Source organism: Artemia franciscana, chromosome 8 (genome assembly GCF_032884065.1).
Source record: "Artemia franciscana chromosome 8, ASM3288406v1, whole genome shotgun sequence".
NCBI lineage: Eukaryota > Metazoa > Arthropoda > Branchiopoda > Anostraca > Artemiidae > Artemia > Artemia franciscana.
In genome coordinates this window covers 31,509,985-31,530,947 of record NC_088870.1, presented here as the reverse complement: position 1 = coordinate 31,530,947, position 20,963 = coordinate 31,509,985, and the positions used below count along the sequence as shown (strand labels likewise).

General features: G+C 34.0%; 1 protein-coding gene across 6 annotated transcripts in view; it reads right to left on the bottom strand.

The window, feature by feature from the left end:
- Positions 1-20,963, bottom strand: part of LOC136030301 (zinc finger protein 628-like) — a 271,742-nt gene that overhangs the window by 105,144 nt on the left and 145,635 nt on the right. Inside the window, exon 1 of one of the 6 annotated variants that reach the window (XM_065709177.1) lies at positions 17,313-17,409. The exons of the other annotated variants lie outside the window; for them this stretch is intronic. Coding sequence (XP_065565249.1) covers positions 17,313-17,348 — 36 coding nt within the window. The 5' untranslated portion in view covers positions 17,349-17,409. Of the gene's footprint in view, positions 1-17,312; positions 17,410-20,963 lie in introns of those variants that run through there. 6 annotated transcript variants of the gene reach the window in all.

Sequence of the window (20,963 nt, the reverse complement as noted above, 5' to 3'; positions counted from 1 at the left end):
TGAGTTATGCCCGGTGCATATCAGGCTTTATGGAATGGGTAGTCGCATAAACTTTGGATCGGATGAAGCTCATTTGATTGGAATTTGGAAGTTTTAGTCCCCTTTTCAATAGTCAAAAGTGAATGGAGGGCATTAACACCTCCCCCCAAGCCTATCATTCCCCAAAACATATCCGATCGAAATTTTAATTTTTCAGATTTTCAGAATTTTCAGAATTTTCTGATTTTTTCAACATTATTGAAAGGTCCAGTAATTATGTCTACGGGGATATCAACCTCCCCACAGTCCTCTTCACAATGGGCTGTATCGCTGTAAGTTAGGCAATTCGTTCATTGTTTACACATAGTGTATCTTATTGAGAAAGGTATGCATGTTTGAACTTCACTTTCTAAGAAGACGAAGGGTAATCAGGTAAGCCTTTCAGAGAATGTTTAGGGGAGTATTGAACTAAATCAAAACACTTTATGATTACGCGGATTGTTAAAAGGGTGCAACTATAATTTTAGTTCGTTTTGAATTTAACATACAAAAAACAACCCATATTATGGATTCTTATAGAAACAAACTGAAAAGATTTAAAACGTTATTTTTTCCATGAAAAAGACTCTGTCATTACAAAACAAACAAAAATTAATTTGAAAGAATTTTTCCCCCAAACAAGTTTTTCAAAGTTTAGTAAAGAGCACCATTAAGCCAGGAGTGAGCAGAAATAAAGTCAAATAATCTTCCAACCGTAAAACTAGCACAAATCACCATCAATAAATAAATGAAACTCAAAACAGACAGAAATTACAATAAATAGCGGAGTCAAAATAAAAAAAAGCCAAAATTATCGTGAGTAGGGCTGAGAACCCCCATGTTTCTTCAAGATCAGAAGACAGTTTGCGCTTTACTGTAATGAAAAAAAACTTTTTTGTTTTTTAGTTCATAAATAAAAAATTATCAAAACTTTAAGGAAAAAATATCAGTATATGTCGATTAGACTTACAATTCACCGTCTTTTTTTTTAGTAAAGTGCAAATTATGTTCTGATCTTGAGAAGGGATGGGGGTTATCAGCCCTACTCACGTTGATTTTTAATCGTTTTGAGTTTGACTTGGCTATTTATTGTAATATCTGTTCGTTTTGAGTTTCATCTATTTATTGATAGTGATTTGTGGTAGTTTTACACTTGGAAGATTATTGGACTTTATTTCTGACCACCCTTGGTTTAATTGAGCACTTTACTTTTCTTTGAAAAGCTTGTTTCGTGGAAAAAGTTTTTTAAATTAATTCTAATTAAACGGTCCTTCTGTTTCAGGAGCAGTTCCTAAAATTTTGGATAAACAGTCAATCTTTAGGTAACACAAAGCTTGATGAATCTCATTCATTTGGTGTCAGCATAATAAGCTGATTATTTTGATGTATCTCTTGATGTCAAAATTCTGTTTTTTTTTTAGAGTTTTATTTACTATGGAGCCAATTCGCTCCTTACTTACAATTTGTTACCACGAACTGCTTGAAACGGACCTTTAGAATATCCTCTTAAATACAGGTTATAGTTTCAGCTTCCAAATTTAAGCATTCCTCCAGACGTATGCCAAAAAATTATCACATTCCTTATGAAGCATTGAGATAGAAAAAAAAGAAAACAAAGTGTTCCGGTACCTTAGACCACATAGTGAGAAAATATATTTTAAAAATGCTGCGCAAATTTCAAATCTATATCAGAAGGGTTAAGTAGCTAGTAATGACTGGCATTTTTATTATTTTTTATTGCCTGCATTGTCTATTCATCTATAAAAAGTGTATCAACGCTTAACAATGGAAAAAAGTAATTTCGTCATGTAATATTAGGGTTAAATTGTACAGCATATTTTAAGGGGTATTTTAGCCTTTGCCAGAAGGGATTTAAAGTACCTATTCAAAGTCCAATGTTTCTTTGCTTAAAAAATATAAACATAAACTTTTAGTCTTTCGGCTTTAGGAATTCCCTATTTGTTTATTCTAGAAGTGACTTGTACAAAACAAGTAAGATAATGTAGGCTAAGATAATGTTTTCATTGCTGTTTTTGTCACTGTGATTAATTTCATTTCAACTTGGTAACTTTAAATATAGCCATCATAAATAACGTTTTGAAGTTAGTCAAGTAATTGCAGAATATGGGGAGCATATTACACAATACCCATAAGCCACAAACAAAGCCTTTTCCAGTAATTAATTTTTTTTTTAGGGGGAAGGACGCTTAAAAAAAATCAAATTTTTACATGCATCTTCTAACTTTTTGACGATTCAGACAAAAGCTTCTGGGAGGGGATTCAAGTCCAGCAATTTTCTGATCCTCTGTTAACGGCCTTGCCTACAAAACTGTTCATAATAACTGCAGAACACTCTAACAGCATTTCACCCCGCTCAAAGCTGTTGCTTTCATCAGTTATAAGAAATCTCAAACGACTCTCTTAGCCTTCCAGTTTCTTTTTTGAACCTTAGGGGAACATCTAACAATATAACCGAAAAAAATTGTCTTGATGAAAATTTCACGATTCAACATTTCTAATGCAAAAGCGTGAAAGATTGTTTTTTCTCTTTTCAAACTCAATAAGTAAATATACCTCCTACATGGGTTCTTTACAAGGGTTTTACCCTTGCCAATTACTGTCTATTTCTGATTGATTAAAAAATATTTTCAGAAAAAAAGATTTCCGAAGAAAAGTAAATCCACGTTAAACCAAAAATGGACGGAAAGAAATTCAAGTTTTCTTCCAAGCTTAAAACTGCCACAAATAACCCTTAATAAACAAATGAAACCCAAAACGAACAGAACTTAAAACAAACCGATATCACTATCAATGAATAAATGAAACCCAAAATGAACAGAAACTACAATGAATAATCACCCCTTTGACAACCTTGATGCACAAATCGTCTTTTGAATTAGTCCAACATCCCTCTCATCTCTTCCTGAAAGTTTCGACCCAATACCGTTAGCTGTTTCTGAGATGTAGCAGATATATCCTTTTGAAAATCAGGATACACAATGACAACGTGACAATTTCTTCAACTTTCATCAGTGCACAAGCTTAATCAGCTCTCCCTGGTCGCTAGGAATTGACAGACTTTTTGTTTTTGCCGTGCGGATTTGTAGGGACGAAAACCTGTAACCAAGAAAATTCCCGCCTTCACCCATATCGGTGAAAGCCCCATAAGGATTTGAATAGATCTTAATTTTGGGCTGGGAAGTGGCCAATATTTGCATTTATCATCAGGGCGTTATATCCAAGGTGGTAGTGGAACGGAAGTGAGTGATTTCTTCATTAGGTATTCTTTTAGCCGTTAACATATGTACCCAGGCCATGTGAGCTGAAGTTGAAGGTGGAGGCATGAGATTTTACTTATGTACTCTTGGTCGAAGACTTTTAGGGCTTCAGCAACAACGGCTTTCATTATCCATGTTTCACTTCCGCAGAGCAGTACTGGTCAGATCTTTGCTCCACAAGTTTAGATTTTGGTATGGCAATTAATAGGAAGTTTGCTACTCTTTTTGCCTATATAGAACCAAGGAAGATTTTCGGGGAAGTAGCACTCGAGTTTTGTCTCCATATTCTCCATAACGGTTTTTCAATATTGTTGCATACCTCTTCTTGCAGTCTGATGGCATAGCTTAAGCAGCTGTTTAAATTCTTCCATCTCCTTTACGAACTTTTTGTTTCTTGGTTATAATATCAACTAGATATGCCCAAATGACTTCAATGCTTTTCTCATGAAGGGAAAGGTCTGCTTAAGAGAGACGCATGAACCAATTTGTTAGGTTAAGGCTGAAGTATTTTAAAACAGTAGGCTCTTCAAGTTTATCGCCATCAAAATGACGGGGGTGATTTGTTCGATATCTGGCTGTCAATTTTATATTTAGTTTCATTTTTACCATTTAATGGCCAGATACATTTTTTCTGTATATACTCCTAGTTGTACTCTGTACAGCACCGATAATCATCATCTTGAAGATACTAGCAAGCAGTCAATTTGGAATCTGCACCTTCCATCTCTAGAATGCCATGTGAAGTTATGCTACGGCTTATGCTGAAACAATGTAGAACAATGTTTAGTTGCCTCTTAAACATCTGGTCAATATATGGACTAATCAATCGCTCATTGAGGATAACTTCCCACTCGTATCAGCATTCCAAACAATTTAGGTCTCTGTTTGGGATATCTTTCATGGTATTCCCAGGACTCTGATAGTAATCTATTTCTAAAATCATGGGGGCTCTGCTTGCTGGTGCATATGCTGTGATGAAACTTATGTTGCTTAATTTTCTCCCGAAACACAGCCTTGTGAGTCTTGGTAAGAGGGCTCTCATCCAAGGAGTACATTTAGGGTTTTTTAAGTGAGCATAAGGCCACTTTCAGCGATTCCTGTACTACCACTAGCCCCGGAGTTATGAAGGTAAATGGTTTCCACAGTTGATGGTAGATCTATAAGTTGTTTTTTTATTATTCTCTTCAACTTATCCCCAAAAACACAGACAACGTCTAAATTGTACCGCAAAATTTCATCAACTACAGAAGTCTGAGTTTCCAGACACTTTACTGAGCACACGTTCCAGTGTTCAACACAGAGGACACTGTCAATCACAAAAACTGCCAGCTTGTCCACAAACACTTTAAATCCTGTAATCACGCTTGCAAAGTATCTTCAATATTTCAAGAACAGTTAGGCAAGGGTATCGAGTTGAAACAATCCAAAATTGTTGAGGGAGATAATGAACTAAAGGCCAGTAGCATCCGTACTGTTAATGGGCATAGATGTAATATCTCAATAAGAGTTTAGATTATTAAGTTAAAACTTTCAGGAAAGGTCAATCGGAACGTTAGGCTAAATAAAGAGACACCATATTTATTTTAGTTGTCAAAATGATATGTCTGTAATATCTCGGAAACGCTTAAGGGTGTTAAGTTGTTTTTTTCTTGTTAGATAGTTTTAGTAGGTTACCTCTCCCTCTCTCTCTCTCTCTCCCTGCCCAAACGGGTTAAACTGATTTGAATTGTGATGTCACTTTATTACTGTTCTCTCTAGAACTAGAAAAGAACACTCTCTTTATTGATCGTAATTCAGTTTCTTTTTGGCGGTGAGAGAGTCAAAACTGAAAAAATGTGCTATACATGTCCACTATGCATGTTTACATTGGGCAGGTGTCGTCCTCTGAGGATTGAACAATTGCTGACGAGTATGATAAAAAGTTTAGATTATGCAATCCGTGTACATTGTATAGAGGATATGCAGTACAAATTAAAGACTAAAATTTCTGTCTTGAAGAGATTTATGACTTTCACGCTAGAGGATTACTATGGTACAATTGTCATTACGATAAATGTGATCAATGGAAGAATACATATCCTGGGATGATTGGATAGAATCCAAAACGATATTTTAGTTTATTTCTAAGAAAATGGTATCGCCGTGGCTTTAAATTATTTCGGGAGGAAAAATTAGGTCTACGCTTCAACTGTTGGAATCACAAGAGAACTTGGTTTCTACGTCATCGCCATGAAGACAATGGCTACTGTTACTATAAGCCCACTGATTTTTATTTGGTCTTTATAGAAACCAATTTTCCATTTGAAAGCACTGTATTTAATATTGCTTGAAATAAGCAAACACAAACTCTGAATTTTACACTATGAATGAAAAAAGTATCATTGACTTCACAAAGAGATACGGTAAGAATGAAGTTACATTGTAGTGTAGAAAATGCTACCCTGACTTTGAACATCAAGATCAATACATAGTCAATTCAGATGACCTGCCACCATTAGTTGTTTTCGACAGCTACCTAAACTTAGAAGAAGAAACCTAAAGATGAGAAAAAGACCATTTTTATGCATATAAATTTTTATAATAAACAAATATACAAATATTTTGAACATTTCATTCATGGGACACTGAAATAAATATTATACAGGTATAAAAATGCATTCTCAGCTAGGAAGTCATTCAGGGAAGGGTTGTCTACGTAAATGTTGAGAGAATCATTGTAAGTATAACCACAACATTGGAAAACGAAATATAATACTAAATAAAAAACACAGCTTTTAGTCATTAAATCCTACACTCTCTTCGGTTTTTGAATAGTAGTTCTCCCACAGTTTTCAATGAAGTTGTTGACATGTGGAGTGTAGAATATGTGCGGTAGGCTAAGAAGATTCAAAAACTCTTAATGCATAGCCAATGGCCCGGCCCGGCCCGTCTTTACGTTTGATGGACTATAATTAACAATGATAAGAGTAATGTTAACACTTTGAATTTGTTCAAGGAAATCCTATGGTATACAATAGGATATGTATTTGGACGTGTATGGATACATATTAAATACGATGATTATTTGATTTGTGTTCATGGTTCGAGATTTAGTAGAACACTGCCTTCGGGAGTAATTTCCCAGTAAGTTACAAATTGACTTAATAAGAGTAGGCCTAATGCAATACTCTCAGCTAATGGCTTGGAAAAAGTTCACTCTAAACACACACTCCCCCTTCGTACAATACTCATATCGTGATTGCCATACAAGTCCAACACATTGATACCAGGAGTTTTACAAACATTGTATCAGTTATATAATTTTTAAATAGTTGTGAATCTTGATCTAGGGACTGCGTTGTCGTATAGGATTTATCAAAGGATAAATTATAGATGGGATTCCTTTTACGTTACTCACAAGAGAGGAAAAGTCCAAACATGAAGTTTTGGTGAAGGTACATGAATCCTTGGCAATATGTCGCTGATTGGTGGTTGCATGTGCAGCAAGTAGTTTGATATTATTTCCATTAGCTTTCAGGTTTTTCACTATCAAAGCAACAGAACTCATATCCTGTTATTTGCAAACATGAAGAGCTGCTGAGGTGAGAGAGAATGTTACATCTGTTGCTCTAGCAAGTACCTTTCGCAAAATGAAATTGGATGGGACAAGCGTTAATTCTACGTCCACCTTAATATTCGGTATCTCATGATTTATTTTCCCAACTAAATGTAATTCACCATTTATCTCCTAACTAAGTAGATTTGTAGTGTCAGTATATGTCTTCTATTCAAATCCATTTTCTGAACCCCTCAATTCCTCATATGACTTTGGTTTCGTCAAAATTAATTGTGTGTAGCTCGTATAATTTGATAGGGTGTTGCTAGTGCTCACCGATGTTCCATATATGTAGACACTGATTTGTTTAAATAAATTATACAATACACTATTTTCATAGAATCAGTAGGAATTGGAATTTCATTGCCATATTTCTTGACTTTCAAATGTAAATCTATAAATGTGGAAGACAAATCCGCGATATAATCTACTTTGGAATAAATTTAAAAATGGATGTTTTAGGGAGCTGTTTTTGTGGGTAGAATTCTTCGTAGTAACCATGTTTTGCATTCACGTCAACATTTTTGGCATTTAAAAGATATAAAGATAAAGTGATTGATGGATGAGATTCTTATGTGATAGATATACCATTTCAGGTTTCCTTGGTTTCTTCCTCTTTGACAAGTGGATATCTTTCATTTCTGACCTAAGTAGAGACTGATAAATGAAGCAGCGTTTCTCGACCTTTTTAAACATTTCCCAATTTTTCAAGATTTCAATCGCTCGCCAAGGGATCATGAACAAGATCTGAGATTTTCCGTAACACATTTTTTAAGATCCTCACCAGAGCCCCAGTCGTGTAATTTAGAGATTACAAAATCCGCGGCAGCCAGTACAATATATTTTTTAGCCAACGGCTGAGTAGAGTGAAACAACCTAGTAAACTAACTGCTAACACCATAGCCCGACACTGATGAATGACCTTTGTAATAGTTCATTGTATGACCCATTTGTCTTGGACCAAGAGTACCAAAATAGCAATCAATATCAGGACACATGAATACAATTTTTCTATCTAACATCTTGCTATTGAACGGGTCAAAAATGAGATACAATTACAGTCAAACATTTTGTTATTACTGAAGGATCATCTATTTCAATTTTTTATATTAAATGGTAGAGTTCAAAATAGGAAGTGTTTAAAGGGATATATTGAAGATGCTTTATATTATAATGATGAATATGATCTTGACTGGTTTGTTGTTCAAGAACACATAGGAGGGGAACGTTGCTATTGCCAACTTTCGAAGTTTACACAAATGAAGCTTAAGGAAACATAAGAACATCCGATGAGAAGCCAGGCTGATAGTTGGCAAAAATGACACAATCCATACCACTTGTGCATCTAGCACTTCTACCACTGATTATATTTTGTTTAATACCAAGAACATCTCTTTGATTATCGTTTGAGAATAGCCTTCTCATTGTCAATGGGTGAACTGATGTAGATTTTGCCCTGTTCCACTGACTAGTTGAATTGAAAGACACCATTTAGGAGCGAAGATTCTTCTATTGATAGCACGACAAAAATCATTCATGCTACCAAACCCTGTGCATGGTAAAGTGATGAAAGGATATTCACCCGAGTTAATTGATTCTATCTGTTCTTCGGTAACGACTGGCCAATCGTGTGGTCTAACTTTTATGTCATATGTGTGATCTTTTCTCAGGATATCATATGTATATTTGAAAATACAGTTTTTCAATATTTGAAAATACAGAGTTTTTGTCGAAATATCACCTGTGTTATTTAAACCATAGTGGAGTGCATCAAAGAATCATTGGGGCAGTGGATATGTCTTCAACTGCTACCCAAGAATCAAATTAGGAGTTATATGCTAGCCAACGAACAATAGACGGTCTCTTACCCCTGTGTATGACTCTTTAATATCTATGAACGACTCTGTGTACGACTCTGTATTATCTTATTGAAGTTCATAGTCATAATACCACCAAAAATGTCTTCATCTTCGATGTTAACTAGACGATATGTTACAAGTTTAGCGTCTAGGATTTTTGACACTTTAAAAAGTATCACCAATATTGATTTTTTTTTCTTCTCTTTCACAAAGATTTAATTGGAATTGGGTTTAAGAAAAGTGTCAAGTGTATCACGATATCCTTCATGAGCTTCCTGAGAGATCAATGATTATAATTTTGCATGATTTTATCTAAGTCTTGAATAAAACCAGTAGTATTTTTCAATATACAATATCTTGATATTAAAAGTTAAATAGGTCTTGTCAATAATTCCGCCAGTGCAGCCCTTATAGGACTATGATTTAGACAAAGTATTAATTATATTTCAACAATAACTTATCTACATGTGGATTAACAAATTCACTACCTCGATCCCTTTGAATTTTTCTATAACAATCTTGGTCAAGAATACTTTCCCTAGCTCTAGCAACTTCAACATTTTCCTTTGTTTGCGATGGAATAGCGTATGCATATCGACTACAGACACTGATTGCAAAAAAAAAAATTTAGGGTGTATTATGACGCCTTTGAATCCCACCTAGAGTTAAAAGATCTACTTGCATTATAGACAGTGGGAAAAAGCCTTTAGTCTTTCAATAATAATGACCACAAACCCTATGATTTCGATGTAGAGTGAAACTTGGTTCATTTTGTAGATACTCTTTTGCTAGCTCATTTTTTGATGTCCAATGAGGTCAGAAAGGGTCGCGGGGGAACTTTGACTTCACACTTGAACAATATTTTCACAGACACGTTTCAAAACTGAAACCATTTTGAACGCAAAAACGTAATGTAGTGGCCAGTACTCTTTTGCATACTAGTGGGTGGTGATGATGGAGATGAGTTGAAATCAAGACGTCTTCACTTTTGTTTTGGCAACCCTGGTGTTATCAAATTTTTGTTTTTACTACTAGTAGTAGCGCTAGGTGTGCTATTATATTCCAAAATTGATTTGAAATCTTCCTCTTCTTCTTTTAATGTTAGAATACTACTATGTTCCATCAATCTTTTTAGATTTGCTTATGGGTAATGACACTTTTCGGAAATTTTAAGGTCATTATAATTTTTATAGATGATCTTCAAATGATAAAAGTCCTTTACGATTTGGAACCATATCATACATTAAAGCAAGTAGATTATTACTTTGGCCTTGAATCATAATTCGTTTCCCTTTACTATGTACTTTAATATACTCACTTTCCAAGAGATTTAACAAGAGTCTTTTACTTTGTTCACGATGTGAGTGGGGCGGTAGGTGTCCAACACTTGACAAAACATCGGATAATATTGAATCTTCTTCCTTTGGTTGTTGTGTCGTTATTCCAGAATTTTATAAAGGCGTTTCCTTTTCGTCAATGATACTTACATTGACCGGTCTCACGTGATGGGACTTATGTTTTTCCACTCATCGAAGTGCATCTTGAAGCAAAAAAGTTTCGTATCATTGGCAATATTCTCATCATTAACGTATTTACTGGTATTGTCCTCAAAGTCTTCCATTGGTGAAAGTGCAAATTCTACTGGCGACAATTTGTATGGTTTAGCCATTTTTTTAGAGAAAACTGTTTAGATGTCCTTCAAATATGGCAGTAAAAGTGTAAAAAAGCTACCACCCGCTTAGAGAAGACGTTTTCTTTGAAATTTTAAATCTTGACCGTTACTATTGCTTCTTGCTAGGGAACGTAAAATAGAATGATGTTGCTTTGTCTGCTGCTTATCTACATTTAGCAATTGAACATTGCCTTCGGTTAAATTCAAACACAGTTTAGGTATGAGATTAATGAATTCCTTGTCAATACTTTGTTTGAGTGAGGGTTTCCTAGGTGCCGGTTTTGAACTTCTAAGAAGTTCTATTTCGGAAAATAAATGTCCATTGTCGTGTAGTTTCTTCACTGTCATGATGGCAACTAATGATCTTTTTTATTGTTCACTGGAAGATATATGGTAGTTTCATTGTCAAAAATATATTTGACTCTCCACAATTCCTTGGGTGAATTCTGATTGAGATCCAACTGAATGTAACTTGAGGGTTTATTTGTTGCCTGATTTTATTCTGAAAATAAAAATTTTGGAGCACCGGGATTTATTTGTTTATTGAGAGTTATTAGAGAGCCTGAATCACAAACAACCTTGTAGATGTAGAAGTAGGTAAGATATGTAGATGTAGAGGTAGGTACAATTCAAAGCAAATGTTCTCATACATTTGATCGGATGAAAAGGATTGTGAAGGACAAAGTGTTAAAAAAAAAAAATTTCCATGATACGAGCGGACAGAAAACAATGGTAACATCTTCTTAAACCATTGTTCAATGGATTCAGCTAAATCATCAATAATAATACAAGAGTTTGGTTCAGCAGTATTGATTACATTAAGTTTGAGTATGAATCTTGTGTCTGGCTGAGTCCTTTATTTTACCTTGGAATTTTTGCCAAACACTGTAGCAATAATAGACTTTTTTGGTTTTCTAAAAACATGTGATTAAGATTTTGAATTATTTTTGTTAAAAGTGGTATTTTGTGCGACGTTGATGGACCAAAAAGAAACGATCTGAGTAGTGTTTTACTGATACACATTGTTGCACTCAACAGCTGGAACACAACTAACTGTAAACTGTTGTTGTCTCATGAATAAATAATAATTTTCTTATTAATTCTACTACTAGGATGCCTAAGAACAACAAACAATAAGAAAAATGCGTGTTTTCTTTTATTTTACAATAAATACATAACATTTTTAATCAACAAAAACATACCAAAGTTTAAAATTAATGGTGTGTTCACACGGAGCATAATGCTAAGAAAATATCTTCCTGCCTACCGTCTACTATTGAATTTAAAGCGTTTTCTCCAGACCGAAGTGTTGTCTATGTTGTACAAATACATGTCGATCTTAAATGCAGAAGTGCCCATAAGGTATTACCCTCAAACCCTTCTCACACACAGAGAGTTTGTCCGATATGGCTCATATGACATTTTTTCTGCTATAACTGTATATTTTCTAAATTTTAAGAAATGAATTATTGCTCTAATATAGTGTGTAAGCACCCCCTTGCATATTATTTGATATTCTCATTGTGAGTTTACACACAGCACACCTTTTGACCTGCAAGCACACCATATGATATCGAGTCGCTCCCTGTTTCAAGTTTTAGAGATAAGTATATTTTGGGCCTTGCACATCACTAGTTCCGGTTAAATGAACTCTTCCCAATTGATAACATGTGTTCGAGAGCTAAAGTGTTTACCATTTTCTTAGTAATTTAATAAATTTTCAGTATTAATTCTTAGCAGGAATCAATATCGGCATAATATACTTGAACTTCCCCTTCCCACGGCCATTGGAACACACAGATTGTAAGAAAATATAAGATGAGTGTTTGGAAATTTTATAATTGCGCTACCACCTGCAATAATTTCATTCAAAATAACATTTTTTTTCCCTAAGCAAAAGGACCATATTGGATTCTATGATGATGAAAGATGTAAAGTTTGTTTTGATTGGAAATGATTCCAGCACATTCTTTTGGATCATTTACAGCACCACAACAACTCCTATTGTGCATACTCACAAATTTTACGGAAGGCTGAATTTAAAGTGAACTTAAAGATTTTTTTTCAAACTTTGTTTTTGCCTCTGAATGCTTACTGACAAAAGTGGCAATAAACGTTTTATACATGCTTTTTGATCAAATTGGGGTACTGTATGACTCTTTGTGACCCTGAAGCCGTTGGCTATCATTCATCTCAAAAGAACATGGTGAACAATAACATTCTATTTCGAGCAAATGTCAGCAATAGTTTATGTTTTGAAGGTGCCCAGTGCATACCCCCATCTTCTGCCAAAAAAATATTTTTTTGACTCAAAAAGGCCTTAGTCACCGGTCTTTTTATGCACGGAAAAACGAAATCCTTTACCAAGTCATAAAATTCCAAGGGTATTTAACCATAAATTTCAAAAAACCATCCTTGCAGTCCATTTTTCTACGATGGCATTATCGGGGAAATTTGGAGCACAAAGATTGTCAAGCCATTTGTAATTACCACATGGAAAAGAATAGTGAAAAATTGCCGACAAATAAAGGGAATTCCTATCCAGAAAAACTGCATTCGACTTTTCATCGGTGTGGTGTCCAGTCGGGTTAATTTTCAAGATACGATCCCTGTGGAAAACATACCCTCCCCTTATTGATCTCTCTCAAAATATATGCTGGTCCACATTGGAGATCAGGCTTATTTCTTCTTTATTGATTTTTAAGATTAAATCAATCCACAAATGAGGAGTTGAAAAATAATACCTCAAATCCAGCACGAGTTTCTGTTAGATTTTATCTGTTTTTCTTACACACAAAATTGAACAGCGTCAATAAATCTCTTGCCAGGTAAATTTTACAATAATTATCCCTCATTTTTACACTCTCCCTTTGCCGAAACTGGTTTTTAGTAAAATCAAAGTCGGCAGTGGTGTATTGATGATCGTAAAGTGAATCATAAAACGATTCGATGGAAGGTCATTACTCCTCAAGTAGCCGCGAGGTGGAGTTGTAATACTCATACGGGTATATGACCTTTCAAGTTAATAAATAATAAATTTCATCTTCTGGAAAGCGCTGTTTAAGGAGTGGAAACTATCAAAATCGTTACTTTTCTTTACTTGAATCAATTGACTTAGGGGTTTGGAGAAAAAATATATAAATCTAAAAAATAGATTTTATTCAAGCACATATTACCATTATCTATTGTTTCTCAAAGGACATCTAAGACTAGCAGCTTCTCAGATAATTTTGGTATGATATTATATGAAAAAGCCATCTATCACCGCACCATCTACAAATCACCTCTCTGCAAACTTCCCAACGCTGTTAAAATTTACTTCAAATCATAATTGGAACTGTGTTTATAAATGGTCAGAAAGTGTTGTTGTCTAATGTTAAAATGATATGTCTTTTGAGCAATTCCACACACTTGCTATCCCTGATAAAATTGGATTATTGAAATGATTATGATCCGAACTGACTTCCCTCCCCCAATACCCTCAACAGATATACCCTTACAAAACCCACACATTTTCTGATTTTTAATGGTTAAATCGTCCTCTTGTGATAGTCATTGGGTAATTTATAATGCTCATTTTCTTTTTGCTTTTTGACTTATTAGCATTTTTAATAAGTGCTGTCATGGCTGTGCCCATATAATCTTTCCCACCCAATGCTTTAAAACCTCTACCAATTGCATAATATTACTCGATTCAATTTTGGCATGGGCGTAAGAGACGGCAATGACTTCATATTCTTTGACACAATGCGAATTGGGTGGATAGTGCACATTTGTAAGTTTGGCTTTGCAGTCTAAGGAGACCTAGTCGCTCTCTAGGAATGAATTCTGAAGGCTTTTAAAACACAAGATGGCCTTGTCACTACTAACTTTTTCCATAAATTGATACCCTTTACCCTTACAGTGTCTCATGTGAGCCTTTAACTTTAATTCAGTGAGAAATCTTGACAGACACACTGGACAATAAAGGCAAGCACTCCGTTAATTCCATTTCCCCTCACCCAGAAACCGACTAATATCAGTAATTAAATTAAAAAATAGAATTGAAACAGGTTCTGTAGCATGCGTGTAAGGAAGCCACACCCTGTGCTTCACTTATTCAATGAATGGAGGCTTCAATGGATATATCACCCTCTTTTTATTACTGCACTCATCCTTTTCAAATTTCATATCATATTGTAAAACAGTAACACCAATCTTTAAATGTTCAACCGCTTGCTCAAAAATATGTATTTCATTAAGTGTGACTGGATATTGACCATTTAAACAACTAAAATTTACTTTAGGAAATCTGCCCCCCTCCTCATCATTAGCTAACAATTTATCCAGACATGTCTTACTAACACTAACCCAAGAATGGGTTTTGTGGGCTGCTATAAGAAAATGCATATTTGAGATAGTGATACCCGGTACCAAAAGAAATTTAAATAAAAATTCAAAATTACTTACATGTGAAGAAGACGGCACATCTTGAATTCCTTTTCTCATTATTGAAGCTGTGATTAAATACTGTTAATAATTTCCCATTCTCAAGCCACTTTTATACAGATACTCGTGTCAATAAAAGACGTCTTTCAACTTTTTTGCGCTGATTTTCTTAAGTAGTAAGAGCAGAATATGTGCTCATGTAAGTATTCAAATTAAGTATCTTTTGTATTATGCTAATTTTGTTCCTTTTGGAGTATGCAAATGAGAAGTGAACTGCTTATGCAAATGATCTGCTTCCGAGCCCTGTTATAGCATCACTACTCACTGTTCAAAATACATATAGTATCAACAAGTGCAACGGGCTTTGAAACTTGTACGGTTATGAAAGGAGGAAGGGGACATAAGCTAAACTTCTGTTTGTAGTAATTTTTGTTCGTTATAAGCTTGACTCGAATTTTTAATCGTTTTAAGATTTATTTATTCTTCTATATCAGTATCTGTTATCTTTATGTTTCATGTGATCATTGATTTAACGTGGTTTAGATGATATTTATTTTACTTATTGTTTATTTTGGGTTTTGTCTATTTTAATTGTAATTTTTGGTCGTTTTGAGTTTGAATTTTTATAGAACCTTGAATTTGCTGGTCTTAAGTTTAATATAGCTCTTCACTTTTCTTTGAAAACTTTGTTTGAAAGATTAAAAAATTAACACGTAAAGAATGGTCAAATTGTCTAATTTACAGCTTGCCTTAGGTGTTTTAGGGATAAAGTCATCCCTGGAGGCATAATTTTTGGAGCTTTCAACCATAGTAAATAGAATCGGCCACCACAAATAATTAATCGGATTTCTTTGTGTACTGTAAAGGCGGGTTAGATAGATAAATAGGACGGACGGAGGGGTGCCCTCTAATCAATTTTTATTAACAAATAGGGTACTAAAACTGTTAATTGTCAATCAAATCAAGTTTCTACGATCATTCCTTCCAGACGAAGTGGCCTGGTAAAAAAAAATTAATAACACACTGAAGCTATATTGCTCTTTACTTAGGCAACTTTGTCGTGTTGCCTGTGATGTGGGATTAAGCTACCAAACTGTTTTTTCCTCCATTGATGTTTCGACGCGACTCGAATTGAAAAGTAATTTATGGTACTTGGCGACTTTTAAGGTGGACGAAAAGTCCTGTATCAGAGACATTATAGTGTATAATTTTTCATTCATTATTATTTGCATTGTTTTAATGGGACAATTTGAAAAAATAAAACACAAAACATAAAACCATCCTTTTAAGTACAATCGTTTTCAACATTCCATTTATTTTTATCCATACATATTATATTATCAATATATTCAACAACAGGCTTTCAAATTACTTGTTAAAAATAATACCCTAAATAACTTTCATCTGATCAACAACTTCATTTTATAAATGTTTTTAACATTATAAATAGCGACAAAGACGACACAGCCTTTCCATCAAAAACAACAAAATTCAAGCAGAACAATAGGGAATTCTTTCCTATAAGGCAGTGGAGTGCAAACTTCGAATGGATATTCCAGCCCTATATCTAAAGACCATTCTCAGCAAAACAAACGAAAGAAAATATGTAAGAAAATTTCATTAAAATACCACCATTAACACTAAAATCAGTTTAAAACAGTCCTAGTATCATTAAAACAGTATCATTAAAACAGCCCTTGGATATAGGGTAAAATCTTCATATAAAGTTCGCATTTTTCTACTTGTATTTTCGCTATTGTTCTACTTGTACAGTTCGCTATTGTTCTACTTGTATTTTGTTGTTTTAAGATTATTACTTTTCTTTAGCCTCCTTTTCATAGCTGTAATGCAGTCATATGATAGTTTTCTGATGCATTCAAAGCAATATGCAGGGATTGTTAAGTGTGTATGTGAGTATCTATGTTAAGTGTCATGTGAAATAGCAAGAAGTCAAACTTGTATATTAACGAAACACCGCCCGAGAAGATTAAAACTGAAACTCGTATAAAAATAAGTTCCTAATGACAACAATTTAATAACGAAATCGCTCATAACCGAAATAAAATAGATTCCGTCATACGGAAGCATAACAAAATACTTTCATTGGGGTTCAACCCATAAAAGTAAATGCTGAACAAGAATATGAATGAAAAATAAAGTAAAACAAACAAACAAAAGCAAAAGTCAGAAGAAGGGAGAGCAGAGACAGAAATATTTTTGAAGAAGAAGATGAGGAAAGTCACCACCTATAGAAAAAACACCACCTATAGAAAAAACACCACCTAAAGAAAAAACACCACCTATCAATGCTGTTACTTCATTTGCGATAGTAATAAATAAAAGCATCATACAATTAAACATGAAAATAAGATTAGTGAAAAACAGAAAACTTGAAAATAAATTTTTTTAAGTAAAAAAGGAGAAGAGTGCCTCAACAAACAAGATGTTTACTATTATCATACCTTCCAGACTTGTTCCATACTCCACCGGTCGTCCATTAAACTAGCCAGACCACAAGCCTGTAACTTTGTATGGAGTAAGGCTGATTCAAACACCTGTCCCAGCAGTTAGAGAGAAAAGCAGAAAGTTAGTTTTACTAAGCCACCACCAAACTAAAAGCAATAAAAGATTCAAAAAGAAATATCACATATTTGGAAGGGGGCAAACGTTCAACACAGTTTGGCTGAAGAACTGTGTCCGTAAGACAGTGACGCGAAGTGCCGCAACTTAACCAATTTCCTTGCGCCTTAGCCCAATTTTATCAATGTTGATCTAATTGGCTTGAATGTCCAGCCAGTTGGTAAAAACCGTTGCTTTCCCTCTCAAGTGACTAGCCTGTGACGTCCACAGAAAGTAATATCTATGAAAAATTTTAATGTCTAGCATTTAATACCCGAAGACAAAACCGATCCAAACATGGGATTTTTATCATCCTAAAAGTTAGTTTTTTTTGCGTATTACACTACAGGCTAAGAACACCACTTGTATTGACTAAGTAAAGGAAAAAATATATTACATAACAGATAAAATGTAAAAATGAGTCATTTTTGGTGTTTGCATTTTTTTTTTTATTTTAGAATCTTTTGATATCCCTGGACTTTTATAGGAGGAACTTGCCAAAAATAACTACGACACATGTGTAGCAGGTATATGCTAAAAAAAAGCGACCTTTGGATTATAGCTCTGCGCCCCTAAACCTCAAGAAACTTACGGTTTGCTCTCTTCCTTTCGTATATTTTCCTATAATCTGTATCTATCTGTTTTTCTTCCAAAGACTCTTCCCTCCCCTTCAAAAACATAATTCCCCTTGAGTGGCCGAGGTGGATTTCTAATATACAATGTCTTTATTTTCCATACCTAGAATAAAAGCCTTGCATGCACTATTTAGTTTGAAGAAAAACTTGAATTAATAATCGTTTATGTTTGAAAAGAAATACGAGTATTGCGCGATGTTGAGAATGAGATAATAAAAGTCTATAGCATTGTATCTGTTTTTGTTTTAGCTTTTTTGGTTGAAGTCAGATTTTTACGGCAAGTTTTTGCTATTAAAAAAATTACTATGTCATGCCATCCCTCCTCGAACTAAATCTATCACCACGCATATAGTTTTACTAAACTTTGACAGGAACGAAATCACTGCTTGAATTTTTATCTAATTATATATAAGTACCCAATAAGTAGTATTTACTTGGCGTCTGAACTTACCAACTCCCTAAGTGCTTATTTTAAATTAAGCTGTTCATTTCAACTTTGTAAACATGTCCTTGCCCAACCGCTCTTTTTTGCAAACAAGAAGAGAATACATGAAAAACCAGATAATCTACAAGAGATTGGCTGTATATTGAGTTCTTTTCTGTACATTTTTCAGTGTGCTAAAGGAATGAAAACTCGGGAAGCGCAAATGCTCCAATTTGAACTTGAATGGAGTTGATTAATTTTTCATTTTCTTTTTCCAAAGAAACCAAGCCGTTCTTAGCGGTGACCTCTCTTGGGAGTCTCAAAAATTATTCTTTTTCCAACACAATTATGTTTCTAACCTAGAATTCCTAATAAGAAAATTAGGTTTTCCAGTAGAGATACTAGAAAAATAGGAAAAACCTTATTGAACATGCATGAAATTGTCCGCTGGAGTAGAGATGCAGAGGAGAGGCTAATTAAGTTGATGGAGTTGGAAGTTCAACTTGTGGAAAAATTAGATAGGATTCATGCTCTGTAATAAAGCTGAAAACTACTAATTCGTCCATTCTAAAGAAAAAATCGAAAGGTAGGGGAAATGAATATCAACCAGTGATCCCAATAAACAGATTGTAATTGAGCTCTTAGATTAGAAATCTACTTCGCCATAGATACCCACTGGGGGAGGGCTAATGACATCACTAAGTCCCATTCATGGTAGGATTTCCTTTTAATATGAAAATGAGAATTAGACATCAGCCCTTTGAATTGTGGTGAAAATCATTTCTGCAATTTCTTACTCCTTTTAGAAAATTCTAGGTTCCAGGACCTTTATCACCCCAAAATTCGGCTGAAATAGCTCCTTGGATCTTCGGGTAAAAATATAGAATATTATGAGACAAATCGTGAAAACTTGTGTTTTGTCATTTATAAGGGGCACATTCCTTAAGACTTTTTCTCTGCATACAGTTCTACAATTGCTTGATTAAAAGGATTTGTATCTTGACTTATTAAATTGTATCCTTTGAAGTAAAATTTAAATGAAATAAAAGGAAAAATCCTTTTTTAGGACTTGTTTTTAAAATTGTGGATGAAGATCATTAGTCCACTTAGTCTTACCCAATTGATTCTAAATTATGCTCATAAGGCTCAAATATGATGGAGACAAATTCTCAACCCGGGATTTGCTGTCATTCATGTAGTTAGAAGGCCCGAGCTGGTGCTCGAGCAGAGAGAATCCTTGGTCAATGAAGAGGGCAGTAAAAATAAATTTTCAGTCATTTTAGTTTAGTTTACGTTTATGGAGTTACCATTTTAATAGTCAACATAATTCTACTATAATGTAAAAAGTAATTGTTAGCCATGATATTAAGTTGTAAAAAAAAACAATCGAATCCGTCAAGGCAATGAAAAATCTTTGGGTTCTATAATTAAAATGACAGGAGCCAAAAATCGTCCCGGATTTTTTTTCTTTTATTCCTTATTTAAAAAGAGGGAATTTTCCGACAACCACAAGGAATTTGAGCATTTTTTACTACGCATGACTCACCACCAGGGTACGCGTGACATAGTTTGAGATTAAATGAATAGAGGATAAACAAAAGTGGACAATAAATTCAGTATAATTATGCACTAGAATGGCATTTGTCTAAGGATTGGTCCTGGTAAACAAAATCTTGAGGCAGGGACCAAACCGACATGGTAGGATAATGGTAAAGATGATCCTTTTTTTATTTAAAGTACATAGAAGATTAAAAACTACATCATCTGACGATAGAACACAACATTTATAAAATACTGAAAATAGGTCTTCATTATTAAATAACATTTTAGTAGTTAACATATTAAAACACGTTCTAGTTTATCATTAAATTACCATTAATTTTGAATTAAAATCAAGTAGTTGCAGGTATCAAGCCATGGCTAATTGTAGAAAAAGCCAAGACAGATAGTTCGAGTAAGTGATAGGCAAGATCTGGCATAATTCCTTTTTAAATTTGTATAAAAATGATGTCCTTTCACTGGTTAATAGATAAGTCTGTCAGACCTCTATTTTTTTAGACACTATAGATAAAGATATAGGAGAACAATAAAAAAGGATTTGTTGAATACTTCCCATAGAATATCAGACTAATACATTTCGAACTATTTCAATTTCCTATTTGTTTATCTTATTCGTTTATTTAATATCAATTACTAGCAAAAACTAAATAAAAACACATCCCCTCGAAATACTACAGCATGATTCTGAAAGCAGGGCCATTGACGTCTATTAAGAACTCTTTAAATAATTATGATAAAAGCGACAATCATAACGATACACGAATACTAAAAAAATATGTTTTAATTTTACATTATTTATAATGATAAAATATAAAAGTAAATTTTTTCTCCAAATTTTTCTCCTACGCTATGTTAATAGTCTCGTATTTCGATAT